The sequence below is a fragment of the Pan paniscus genome, chromosome 5, assembly GCF_029289425.2.
Source record: "Pan paniscus chromosome 5, NHGRI_mPanPan1-v2.0_pri, whole genome shotgun sequence".
In the NCBI taxonomy this organism is placed as follows: Eukaryota; Metazoa; Chordata; class Mammalia; order Primates; family Hominidae; genus Pan; species Pan paniscus.
This window is the reverse complement of record NC_073254.2, coordinates 46,182,913-46,195,446: the sequence shown is the minus strand read 5'-3', so window position 1 is coordinate 46,195,446 and position 12,534 is coordinate 46,182,913. Positions and strand designations below refer to the sequence as shown.

The following is a 12,534-nucleotide window of genomic DNA, read 5'->3' as shown; positions in this document are numbered from 1 at the left end:
GCAAATGGGAAATAGGGGAGCAAACCCAGACTCAGGCTCACAAAACCCTGGCAACCCCACTCAGTGAATCTCATTGCTAAGGAAGATTCAACCCAGCAACAGGATCCAGGAGCCACAGAAGGCAGATAAGCCATTGTCCTTTGGGGTTAGTTGGTTAAGGAGTGCACCACTGTAATTAAGCCCGCTGTTGCTTGGTAACCCCCAAACTAGAACCTGGATGCCCCATATTACCCTTTTAGTCCTCCCATCAACCAAAGATAGATGCAATTTTCCAGTCAGCTGTAGAGTGGTTCATAGATTTTAATGACTCACAGAAGGATGCTTGTCTTCTCACATTAGATGTTCAGATGTCCCTTGTTCCCTTGCTCCCTTGTTCCCTTCTCTACTCCTACTCCCCCTATCCGCTCCACAGTCCTGACAAGAGACAGGTCAGGGCGGTAGCTGCTGCAGCCAAAATGCCTGCAGGGGCCACATGGCTTGCCACGGCGCTGTTGCACAGGTCTCCCAGGTAGCAGTCCCTGTGGGCTGGATAAGTCACGTCTCCCACCGACTCTGTCTCCGCTTGATTGCAATGATGGGCTGCGACGCAGGCTGGATGTTGGTGAATCAAGGTCACTGGGGCTGAGAGAGAGAATGAAACTGGGGTGTTGGACTCCTGGCTTCAGGACTTGCCTTCTGGGGCAGAGCAGATGTGATTTCAAGGAGCCCAAAGGGATTTTCAGCCCCCTCAAAAAACACCTCCCTGAAACCAAGTGATCAAAGTTAATGCATTGACCTTGTAAACTCCTGATGTGATGCAGCAAGAAGGATGCAACATCACTTCTGCAGTATTCTTGCTTAAAATGCATGACCTCAATCTCATCATGGCAAATATCAGATAAATATAAATCGAGGGACATTCTATAAAATAATTTTTAGTATTTCAAGTATCTGTAATTTTTTTTTTTTTGAGACGGAGTTTCACTCTTATTGCCCAGCTGGAGTGCAATGGTGTGATCTCGGCTCACCGCGACCTCCACCTCTTGGGTTCAAGCAATTCTCCTGCCTCAGGTTCCCGAGTAGCTGGTATTACAGGCTTGCACCACCACACCCAGCTAATTTTGTATTTTTAGTAGAGACGAGATTTCTCCATGTTGATCAGGCTGGTCTTGAACTCCCGACCTCAGGTTATCCACCCGCCTTGGCCTCCCAAAGTGCTGGGATTACAGGCGTGAGCCACTGCATCCGGCACGTAATTTTTGTTTAACCTAAAAATGATTTTATTTAATTTTAGAGAAAAGATCTTGCTCTCTCACTCAGGCTGGAGTGTGGTGGTGCAATCATACCTCCCTATAGCCTCAAACTCCTGGGCTCAAGTAATCCTCCTGCCTCAGCCTCTCAGGAAGCTGAGATTACAGGTGTGTGCCACTATGCCTGGCTAATTTTTTAAAAACATTTTTTGTAGAGATGGGGGTCTCACTTTGCTGCCCAGGCTGGTGTCAAACTCCTGACCTCAGGTGACTCTTCAGCCTTGGCCTCCCAAAGTGCTGGGATTACAAGTGTGTGCCACCAAGCCTAGCCTAAAAATTATTATTATTATTATTTTTGAGACAGGGTCTCATTTTGTTCCCCAGGCTGGAGTGTAGTGGCGTGATCATGGCTCATTGTAGCTTCAATCTCCCAGGCTCAAGCGATCCTCCCTCTTCAGCCCCTGAGTAGCTAGGACTACAAGCATGTGCCACCACACCCAACTAATTTTTTAATCTGTTTGGTTTTTTTTTGTTTTTTGTTTTTGTAGAGACAGGGTCTCCCTATGTTGCCCAGGCTGGTCTCAACTCTTGGGCTCAAGTGGTCCTCCCACCTTGGCCTCCTAAAGCACTGGGATTACAGGTGCGAGTGACTGCACTGGCCCTAAAAGTAATTTTTTAAACTCCAGGTATAAAATAATTTATCAGGGCTCTTCAAATGTGTCAGGGTCATGAAAGACAAAGAAAAACAGAACTGGCACAGATCAGAGGAGACTAAGAAGACATGAGAGCTAAATGCAATGTAGGATCTTGCTAAATCAAATAAAGTCTGTAGATTAGTTAGTAGTATTGTATCAGTTATTTTGTGATTTTGATAATTGTGCTATGGTTATGTAAGATGTTAGCATTAGGAGAAGTTGAGTATTTCTGCAACTTTTCTGTCAATCCAAAATTATGTTAAAATAAAATATTAAAAACATGTACACACACACACACACACACACACACACACCCCTCCCTGGTCCTTAACTAATGCCGAAAATTTGAAGTTTGGTTTTAACTTTGGCCTTTCAGGGCCAGAGCTCTTCATTTGTGAGCTAATGGGCCTATGAGATTCTTTTAGGAGAATAAGGAGGTGGGGAAGTGGGGGCACAAGGACTGTGGGCCTCTCAGGGGCTCCGTGCCAGGAGCCAGAAGGGGTACAGACTGCTCTCCTCTAACAGCTGCACCATCTGCCCAGAGCCAGACTGAGCCTGGAGGGTTCTGGAAGCCAGAAGGATTGACATGGGGCTGGAGGCAGGGAAAGGCTGCTGGAAGAGGGAGAAACTGAGGACTCACGGTTTCCAGGTAGCTTGATCTGTTCCAGGCCTGGCTGGGGTCTGCCCTCGCCACAGGTGGTCACGGCCTCTTTGCAAGAACTGCTGGGGCTTCCACCACAGTTGTAGCACCGCATTCGGTTTCCTGGCAGGAGAAAAGAGGCGCTGGACCTGGGCCCTCGGTGGAGCCGGCTGGCAGAAGGCCTGTGTGAGAAGCTAGCTGGCCGCCTCCTTACCCAAGGCAGCCCCTAGCAGGGAGCTGAGCAAGATCCCAACAAACTGGGGTTTCATCGCAGTCTGCCCGTGTCAGGACCGCCTCTACCTCCTGCCCACCCCCCTCCCCAGCCCGGCTCTGCCTGCCTTATATCCCCCGTGCCTTGAGCTTTATAGGGCTATAAAAAAGGAGGAAAGAGTCTCCCCAGCAGGCACCAAGGGCCCCAGTGGGGACAGGGAGGGGCCCCACAGCATGCTCTCAGCATCCTCTGGAGTCCTCAAACTCCTTTATCCTCAGCAGCAGTCTGTGGACCAAGAAGAACCCCTGAGGATCCCTGATACCCTTTCACAGGGTCCTTGAGGGTCCTCCTTTTGCAACTATCTGTGTAAGGTCAGATTTTCTTCATATACTGGACTTCAACGAAAACAACATATCCCAACAGACTGAATGCAGAAGCAGATAGGAAAACCCAGGCATCTCCCACGAAGCCTGACACTAGACTCACAAAAATGTAAAGCAATGCTCAGCTTCTCACTGTGCTGTGGAGAAATAAGTTATTTTTCACAAAACTGTATTTTGTTAGCATGTAATACTTTATTATTTTTATTGTTTAAATAAATCAATAAATACCTACTTTAAATTTTCTGTTTTAATTTTTAATGTAGTAAATATTGATATAACCTCATAAAGAAAAGCTCTTCAGAGTCTTAAGTAACTTTGAAAAGTGTAAAGAGGTCCTGAGATCAATATTTTTGAAAAGAGCTGCTCTCCTGGGCACCTGTGTCTCCCCTATCTTCACTCCCTGTTCCTAGTCTTACTCCTCCTGGTACATGCTGGCTCTGATTCCCCAGATGAGCCTTCCTCCTTCCCAGTCTCTTCAACCCCAGCCTTCCAGGCTGTATCACCACCCCCCTACCCCAAATCCCATCCATGCCTTCCTTTCTAGTGATTTCTCCCCAGTGCAAGCACATCTGCAGGCCCTCCAGCCCCACCTGTGGTTATTTCTTTCCTCCAAGGTAGTAAAGCTGGCAGGGATAATTACAGGGTAGGAATGTTGAAGCTTGGGGGGATCAAAGGGATCTGAAGCTGGGTGGGGTCCGCCCTTACACAGCTGGGCTTTGTGTGTGCGTGTGGGTGTGTGGGTGGGGGTATTGTTGATTCTACACTCAAACAGATCCACGCCGGGGCTGTTTAGGAGGGTGACTTTGAGAGACATGAAAGCACTGAGGGGGAAAGACAGAGAAAACAAAGACAGAGAGAAGCTGAGAGAGCCAGGGAGCAGCTTGAGACATGGGGAGGGAGGGGGAGGAGTAGGAGGGAAGGCGACAGACACAACTCAGGAGCAGGAGAGGAAGCTAAGTTACAGAGACAACATGCTGAGAGAGCAGAGGAGACCCTCCAGGCAAGGGCAGACCCCTTGCAGGGGCAGGCTGGGGACCCCCGCTGCCTGCTGGGTCAGGCTGGTGAATCTGGTCATGGTTCCGCCCCCCAGATTCACTCCCTAGGTGTGTTTGTTTACTGGTTCCTCCCTGTCTTGCTCAAATGCTCCAACTCTACAAATCCCGGGATCTCGGGGTGCAGATCACCTCTCCCAGATTCCTGAGCCTGTGTCTGGCCATGGGCACCTCCAGCATCTTCCTCTGCGTGCTGTTCCTCTGTGGGGCACTGGGTAAGGGTGGGCTGGGGAACCTTCAGTGGTCAGGGGGCTGGGGGTGGGGACAAGGGCATGTGGAGGAACCTGAGGGCTGGGGAGGAGAGGGGTGTGGGTGCTGGAAGAGGCCAAGAAGAGAGCTGGGGGAGTGGGGGACTTCAGGGAGACCAGCCACTGGGAAGGCCAGCCTGATGAGGTGGGAAAGGAAGAGTTTCCTTTCAAGGCATTTGAGAATAACTGTCTCCCCCTTGCTGCATCTTTGATCCGCCCCTGTCTCCCCTATCCCTTATTTCACGTGTTGCTTCTGTGCTGGGCCCTTTGGTCAATGTCAATTTCTATTTTCCTATCTGTCTCTGGTGCCATTTACTTAACTTTTTCACTGACCCCCTCAACTTCCCTGCTGCTGGGTCTGGCTTTTTGTCTCACTCTTTTTATGTTGGTCTCTGATTCTTGTGGCTTCTGTTCATGTCTGCGCATCTCTCAATCCCTGTACCCCTCTTGCCTCCATCTCTGTTTCTTTTCCTGCATCGTCTCCCTCTTTTTTTTTGAGACAGAGTCTCGTTCTGTCACCCAGGCTGGAGTGCAGTGGCATGATCTCGGCTCACTGCAACCTCAGCCACCCAGATTCAAGAGATTCTCCTGCCTCAGCCTCCCAAGTAGCTGGGACTAGAGGCATGTGCCACCATGCCCGGCTAATTTTTTGTATTTTTAGTAGAGACGGGGTTTCACCGTGTTAGCCAGGATGGTCTCAATCTTCTGACCTCATGATCAGCCCGCCTCGGCCTCCCAAAGTGCTGGGATTACAGGCGTGAGCCACTGCGCCCAGCTATTTTTTCTACTTCTGTCGGCTTTCCTCCCTTATTCCACAGCTTTCCTCTCTCCTCTTCATGTGTCACCTCTCTCTGTGATCCCTCTCCGGATCTGGCCTCTGCCTGCCCCACAGGGAGGGTTTGCCTCTCCTGCTCTCCTAATCTCTGCTGCCTCAACAGGTCTCACCATGTCCTCTGCCCGGGGAAGGCTCCGCTGCTACATCTGTGGCTTCACCAAACCCTGCCACCCTGTTCCCACCGAGTGTCGGGACGATGAAGCTTGCGGCATCAGTATTGGCACTTCAGGTAGGACTCTGGTCCAATGGCCCTTCTCCAGGAGGCTCCCTACCTCCATCCATCCGGCCTTTCCTGTGGCCCCCGCCTCAGCATGCCTCTTTCATCCCACAGACCAGAGTGAGATCACTGAGTGAAAAAGCTGCCTCTCAAGGGCCCAGTGCCCTCTGCCAGGCTATGCCACCTACTGGCTGCACTCCTACACTCTGTGGCACCACTGCTGCGAGCAGGACCTGTGCAACATAGCCGCTTCCCCACAGCAGCTCACCAGCCTCCTCGCCTCCCTGCCCCTCTCTGTGGCCAGCTTCGCTGGGAGAGGACACCTCCTCCACTAGCTTCCGTGGATCTGCAGCCCCCAACCCAGGATACCCCCCGCCATCACCGCGGCCCTGGAAACACCTGCACAGACACTTTGAGACATGCCCGAGAACCTAATTTTGTACAGAGACCCCAGATCTCTCAGCAGACCCCTCACAGACCCCTCACAAGGCCTGGGGAGGCACCTGCCCAGAGTCCAACCTCATAAAGAACACCTATTCTGTGTCTTTTGTCTTTTCTAGATGCCCATTGCTGATGCCCCGTGTCAGCCCAGGTCACTGGCAAGGCAGGCATTTTGATGACACTGTGGATCTCAGGTAAGGGGATCAAAGGAGCATCAGGTATGGTAAGGAGGAGAGTCTTGCTAGGAAAGACTAATGTGGTAGGTGGGGAACTCAGGATGGAGGGCTTGGGGGACTATGAAGAGTACCTTTAATAAAAGGTCTATCTAGGAGTCCAGTAATACTGCAGATACTGCAGTGTGTGTGTGTGTGTGTGTCTGTGTGTGTGTGCTCTAAGAGCAAACTGTAGCTGCTTGGTGGGTTGGGCTGGAGCTGGAACCTGGACCACGGCACTCCCCTCATTCTCCATCTGTGTCATTTTCGTCCTTTTTCTTGCCAATGGCTTAGTTTAAGCCCCTGCAGCCTGAAGGCTTTAGGTGAGACTTCTGAGAAAGCTTTTCTCCAGTAAGGCCCAAGCTTGAGCAGAGACACAAAAGGGCACCCAGTGGAGCTGCTTGTGAGGGTGTGGCTGGAGCTCAGCTCATTTCTGCCTGAGACTAGGGAATGGCCAAGTTGGGAGCATCAATACCCTCCCTCACTTCACCAGCCCAGACTCGTCCATGGTTCACAGACATCCCAGCATGGCCCCGGCCCAATAAATAACACACCCCCACTGGGCCTGCCAGCCTGAGTAGACACTCCCTCTGCCCCCGGGAAATAGGGTGTGACCTCAGGGCAGCAGGAAGGAAGTGCCAGAGTGGCGATAGCTGCTCACATGCTCTGAATGCCCCGGTAAAGCGCCACAGGGAAGAGTGTGTGCCTAGGATAAGGAAGGATAAGGAGGGGGCCCCGGGTGGGAGCCGAGCACAGGCATCTCTATCCTGACTCAGTTCCCTCCCCTTGCATTTGAGGAAGTCTGGGGTTGATTAAATATGCCTGTTCCCTCTCTTCTTTGTGAGGATGAGACATGGGGTAGTGGGGGTCTGGCTTAATTTAGAGATGGGTTGAGGCTTTCCATTTTCTCTGTCCCTCCATCCTCCCACTTTGTGCTTCTATTTTTCTCTCTCTGTCCATCTCTTTCCACTTTCTCTGACTTGAGTCTCTTCCCTTCTCTCTCTTCCCCCGTTTTCCCCATTTGTCCTTCAGCTCCACTGCAATGGATTCCCCACCATTGCTCAAGTCTCCAGATTCCTGTCTCCTCCCTGTGCACACCCATCCTCCTTGCCCCCACCAGCAACCTCAGGCTCCCCTCAACCCCACAGTACTATGGGCTCAGGGCCATCCCTCCACTGCTGCTACAAGACAGGAGACCAAACCTTTTTGTAGGTTACATCACAGAATAATGCTCCTCCTTTCCTTCAGTCCCCCACCCCTCCCCATACACAGCTTGGTGGCTGCTGGAGGCCAGCTGGATGGTGAAGTCGAACTCTCAGTCCCGCCCCCCTTGCTAAGGTTGTTGAGGAATCTTCCAGGTGCCAGATGGCCAGCGAGACAGCAGGTCACACTTCCCAGCAGATGTCACCAAAATCACCTGGGCTTGTGGGCAGGTGGGCTGTGGGGTTTTCCAGAGAGACAGATTAAGGATACCTCTACTTTTCATGTCCTCAGGAACGAGGGCCCATCCCCAACCCAACCCGTGTTTCTTCTCCATCCCCAGTCCCCTCCAGGATTTAAGCCTCTGTTCCCTAGCTGTTCCTCACCCAAGACGGGCCAAATGGATGTTCTCATAGACCTGGATTTCGGGTTTGAACTGAGGAATCGAGGCATCTGGGGAGAAGGAGCCATCAGGGATACAGAAGAGAAGTCAGCAGACAACTTAGAGCCGTGTTCCTCGCCCCCTCCCCTAGAGGAGGTGGGGTACAGAGGCAGGGTGTGAGCCTAGCCCTTTGCCTCCCACCCACGTGCCCTCTTCTTCCCCTGGGGAGGGAGGGACTCACCTCTGCCTGGAGCCCCACGGACCTTCTGCCTCCAGAGCACGATGCTGAGGGCCAGGATGACAACTCCCTGGCCCATTGTGAGCAGCAGCATCAGAATCCAAGGCATGTCCCAGCCCGTGGAAGGGGCACAGAGGGCAGGAGAAGCATCGATGGAGGCTGTAGTAAGGGCCAGACCAGAGGGATGGGAGGGAGGCAGTGAGGGGCCCTGTCCCTGTGCCCCAAAGAGAGGCTTCCCCTCCACAGTCTGGTGGGCTCTTCCAACAGAAGACTTTGTAAGCTTCCCTGCCCACAATATCCTCCACCCTACTCTGCCCCTTTCCAGGCCTCTCACCCCGACCCATAGAGAATGGCGGCCAGGCACAGTGGCTCATGCCTATAATCCCAGCACATTAGGAGGCCAAGGCGAGCAGACCACTTGAGGTCAGGAGTTCAAGACCAGCCTGGTCAACATGATGAAACCTCATCTCTACTGAAAGTATAAAAATTGAGGCCAGGCGCAGTGGTTCACACCTGTAATCCCAGCACTTTGGGAGGCCGAGGTGGGTGGATCACCTGAGGTCAGGAGGTCGAGACCAGCCTGACCAACATGGTGAAACCCCATCTCTACTAAAAACACAAAAAAGAGGCCGGGCGCTGTGGCTCACACCTGTAATCCCAGCACTTTGGGAGACCAAGGCGGGCGGATCACGAGGTCAGGAGATTGAGACTATTCTGGCCAACATGGTGAAACCCCGGCTCTACTAAAAATACAAAAATTAGCTGGACGTGGTGGCATATGCCTGTAATCCTAGCTACTCGAGAGGCTGAGGCAGGAGAATCACTTGAACCAGGGAGTCAGAGGTTGCAGTGAGCCGGGATCGCGCCACTGCACTCCAGCCTGGGGACAGAGAGAGACTCTGTCTCAAAAAAAAAACAAAACAAAAAACACACACACACACACAAAAGTTAGCCAGGCGTGGTGGTAGGCACCTGTAGTCCAGCTACTCAGGAGGCTGAGATGGGAGAATAGCTTGAACCCAAGAGGCAGAGGTTGCAGTGAGCCAAGATCGTGCCACTGCATTCCAGCCTGGCCAACAGAACAAGTCTCCATCCCCAAAAAAAAAAAAAAAAAAAAAGGCCAGGCGTGGTGGCTCACACCTATAATCCTAACACTTTGGGAGACTGAGGCAGGCAGATCATGAGGTCAAGAGATCAAGGCCATCCTGGCCAACATGGTGAAACCCCGTCTCTACTAAAAACACAATTTTTTTTTTTGAGATAGAGTTTCGCTCTTGTTGCCCAGGCTGGAGTGCAATGGCGTGATCTTGGCTCACTGCGCCCTCCACCTCCCAGGTTCAAGTGATTCTCCTGCCTCAGCCTCCAGAGTAGCTGGGGTTAGAGGCATGTGCCACCATACCCGGCTAATTTTGTATTTTTAGTAGAGACGGAATTTCTCCATGTTAGTCAGGCTGGTCTTGAACTCCCAACCTCAAGTGATCCGCCTGCTTCGGCCTCCCAAAGTGCTGGGATTACAGGATTGAGCTACCATGCCTGGCCTAATAATAATAAAATAAAATAAAATAAAAAGTAGAGAATGGCAATGCCCCCTGCTCACACATGGGCAACCAACTACAGAGCAGACCACCAGCCATAACCACACTTTCCCCTCACACCCTTTATAGTAATTCACCCTTTCTTTCAAGAAAAAATAGCCAGATGTGATGGCTCATGCCTGTAACCCCAGCACTTTGGGAGACCAAGATAGGAGGATCATTTGAGGCCAGTAGTTTGAGACCAGACTGGGCAACATAGCAAGATCCTGTCTCTACAAAAAATTTAAAGGTGCGGTGGCTCATGCCTATAATCCCAGCACTTTGGGAGACTGAGGCGGGCAGATCACTAGAAGTCAGGAGGTTGATACCAGCCTGGCCAAAATGGTGAAATCTCGTCTCTACTAAAAGTACAAAAAATTATCCAGGCATGGTGGCGGGCGCCTGTAATTCCAGCTACTTGGGAGGCTGAAGTGAAAGAACATCCTTTCCGTCTCCTTCCTCAGTTTACCTGCCAGGCTAAAGCTGACCCCTTTGTTGTGAGTCATGAGGCAGCGGATGATTCTTGGTCTTCGGCTCCTGGGCTCAGAAAGCCCCTCCCCAGGACACACCAAGAGCAGGGCAGCCTCACTGCCCCAGAAGGACTGAACACGGCCCCTCACGGGACCCTTCCCTTCCTGCCAGGTCACAGAGTCCATGCGTCTGCTGGGGACCACAGAGCACAGGAGGACATTGCAGGGGGATCCATCTGCAGCCCTTGCAGATAACTGGGATCCTGTGGGGGAGAGAGGGATTCCTCAGTTCTTCACCTGGACTTCCTGGGCCACAGTAGCCCCTGGTCTGCATGCCCCCACTCACCTTTGAGCACCAAGACGTCGTACACCCTCCAGTTCTGGTAGTTGTGGTGCTGACCTAGCACAGCGCACCAGTACCGCCCGGCATCTTCCTCCTTGGATCCCTCCAACCACAAAGAATAGTTCCCCAGCAGTCTGAGCCTGGATTCCCTTCCTGGTTTTCCAGGGTCTGGGGCTGGCCTGCCCACTTGGACTTGGGCTACCAGGGTGGTGAAGGAGCCTGCTGCAGGGCTGCGGAACCATGACAGGTGTTCGTCCCCATGTAGAGTAGGTGGTGAGGGACATGGCAGCTCTACTGCCTCCCCCAAGGCCACATAGATGGCCTGCATGTTGTCTGTGGGAAGAGGGTTGTATGAGGCCAGAGACCTCCATCAGATCAATAACCCCCCATTTGATCTTCAACCCTGGCTTCCTTCCCTTCTGGGGTCCCCCAGTACAGGCCTGGCTGGTGACCACATTTCTCAAGTGACAGCTACAAAAATAAGACAGGTGGAGAGAAGAGGGTAAGGGCTTTCCTCCTCTCTCCCCCAGCCAGTGAGGGGGTCTGAGGGCAAGAGGGAAAAGGCTGAAAGTTGGCAAATGCCCACATCTCTTCTACTCATTTCTACTTTTCTGGAAGCATTTACTCATTCTTCTTATTTTATAAAGGAAACTGCATAACCTGGACCCTCGTTGCCTCTGGGTCTTCCCTAGTGTCAGAGGCAGGAGGAGGTCGGTTGGGGTAATTCTATCTTCTTGAGTCAGATGCCTTCGCCAGGCTCCTAGGAGAAAGAGCAGTAGTCCCTCCCCAACCTTGCAAATAGCTAAGGAATCCCTTACCTCTTGCCCCTTACCTGCAGTCTGGGGAGTTCCACATAGGAACAGGAGGAGGAATAAGACTGCCATGGGGAGAGCCTGCCAAGTTCTCTTGCTCCAAGACCTGGTGTCCCCAGGGAGGAAGCAGAGTCCAGATAAAGGCCCACACTCGCTGGTCTGGAGTGACAAGGGGCTCTGGAGGGGATGGGAATGCTGGGGCGATAAAGCCCAGCAGCATGTCTACTAGGGATAAAGTGACCACCACTTTTCTATCCTGGAGAGAAAAGGACCCAGCCCAGGCCACTCTAAAGATGACCTTTTTGCTCTTCTGATTCCACATCAGCTAAGGGGCTCAAATAAAGACTTTCCATGCAAAAAACCATGCAGAGAAGTGGTCCTGCCTGTCTAGCTCTTGTCAGTCTGGAAGTACATTCTGAGGTCTCTTTCACTCCTAAGAAAGGTCAAGCCATGAGTTGGGTGGATCACTTGAGGTCAGGAGTTCAAGACCAGCGTGGCCAACATGGCGAAACCCTGTCTCTAGAAAAAATACAAAAATTAGCCAGGCGTGGTGACATGTGCCTGTAATCCCAGCTACTTAGGAAGCTGAGAGGCACCAGAATCGCTTGAACCCGGGAGGCGGAGGTTGCAGTGAGCCGAGATCGTGCTACTGCACTCCAGCCTGGGAGACAGAGCAAGACTTCATCTCAAAAAAAAAAAAAAAAAAAAAAAAAGAAAAAGAAAAGAAAAGAAAAGAAATGTCAGCTATGAGTGAAGAAATTGAGTTTGAGTTTTTATGTTGGTCCTCCACAGAACCCAGCACAAGACTGTGTATCCAGTCAGTGTCCCGTAAATGATTTGGAATGACTTTCCCTGTGGTTGTCTGGCATACCCCGGACCTCTCCTGAAACCCTAATAAGTGTATTAAATTATTACTCAGGGACAAGGCTAACGGGCTGATTCATCCTTCTGAACGGCAAAAACTCCTAAGGCAGATCTTCATGCAGTTATTACAGTTTTAATGTGTAATTTATTTATTTTTAAAATTATTTTGATGAAATATTCCATACATACCAAAAACTTTATGAAGTACAACTATATAATGGATAAATGCTGGTATATTAACACAGTAGAAGACTGGACAGCAATGAGAATGAACAAACCTAGTGATTTGCAACAAGGTTGAATCTCACAACATAATGAGAGTAAAAGAAGCCTGGCCAGACATGGTGGCTCATGTCTACAATCCTAACACTTTTGGAGGCCAAGGTGGGAGGGTTGATTGAAGCCAGAAGTTTGAGGTTGGGCAACAGAGCAAGACCCCAACTCTGAAAATAAAGGCCAGACGCCGTGGCTCACGCCTGTAATCCCAG

The 12,534-nt window shown here is 51.3% G+C and overlaps 2 protein-coding genes across 4 annotated transcripts; one reads left to right on the top strand and one right to left on the bottom strand.

The window, feature by feature from the left end:
• Positions 1-255: 255 nt before the first annotated feature.
• Positions 256-12,221, bottom strand: LOC100969283 (lymphocyte antigen 6 family member G6F). Of its 2 annotated transcripts, XM_055113434.2 has the most exons (6): positions 11,203-12,221; positions 10,374-10,703; positions 10,027-10,290; positions 7,987-8,142; positions 2,565-2,687; positions 256-621 (listed from the first exon to the last, which is right to left on the bottom strand). In XM_055113434.2, the coding sequence occupies exons 1-6, from the start codon at positions 11,252-11,254 to the stop codon at positions 398-400; spliced, it is 1,149 nt and encodes a 382-aa protein (XP_054969409.1). In that variant the 5' UTR covers positions 11,255-12,221; the 3' UTR covers positions 256-397. The 2 variants fall into 2 exon arrangements, with proteins under 2 accessions (XP_054969409.1, XP_008955151.1); XM_008956903.5 differs by lacking the exons at positions 7,987-8,142; positions 10,027-10,290; positions 10,374-10,703; positions 11,203-12,221 and adding an exon at positions 2,779-2,948 and having other exon boundaries at positions 272-621.
• On the top strand, positions 4,113-6,322 carry LOC106634867 (lymphocyte antigen 6G6e-like). Of its 2 annotated transcripts, none has more exons than XM_024929304.5 (3): positions 4,113-4,425; positions 5,397-5,522; positions 6,071-6,322. In XM_024929304.5, the coding sequence occupies exons 1-3, from the start codon at positions 4,299-4,301 to the stop codon at positions 6,082-6,084; spliced, it is 267 nt and encodes an 88-aa protein (XP_024785072.3). In that variant the 5' UTR covers positions 4,113-4,298; the 3' UTR covers positions 6,085-6,322. The 2 variants fall into 2 exon arrangements, with proteins under 2 accessions (XP_024785072.3, XP_057158459.2); XM_057302476.2 differs by lacking the exon at positions 6,071-6,322 and adding an exon at positions 5,625-5,845.
• Positions 12,222-12,534: the final 313 nt, after the last annotated feature.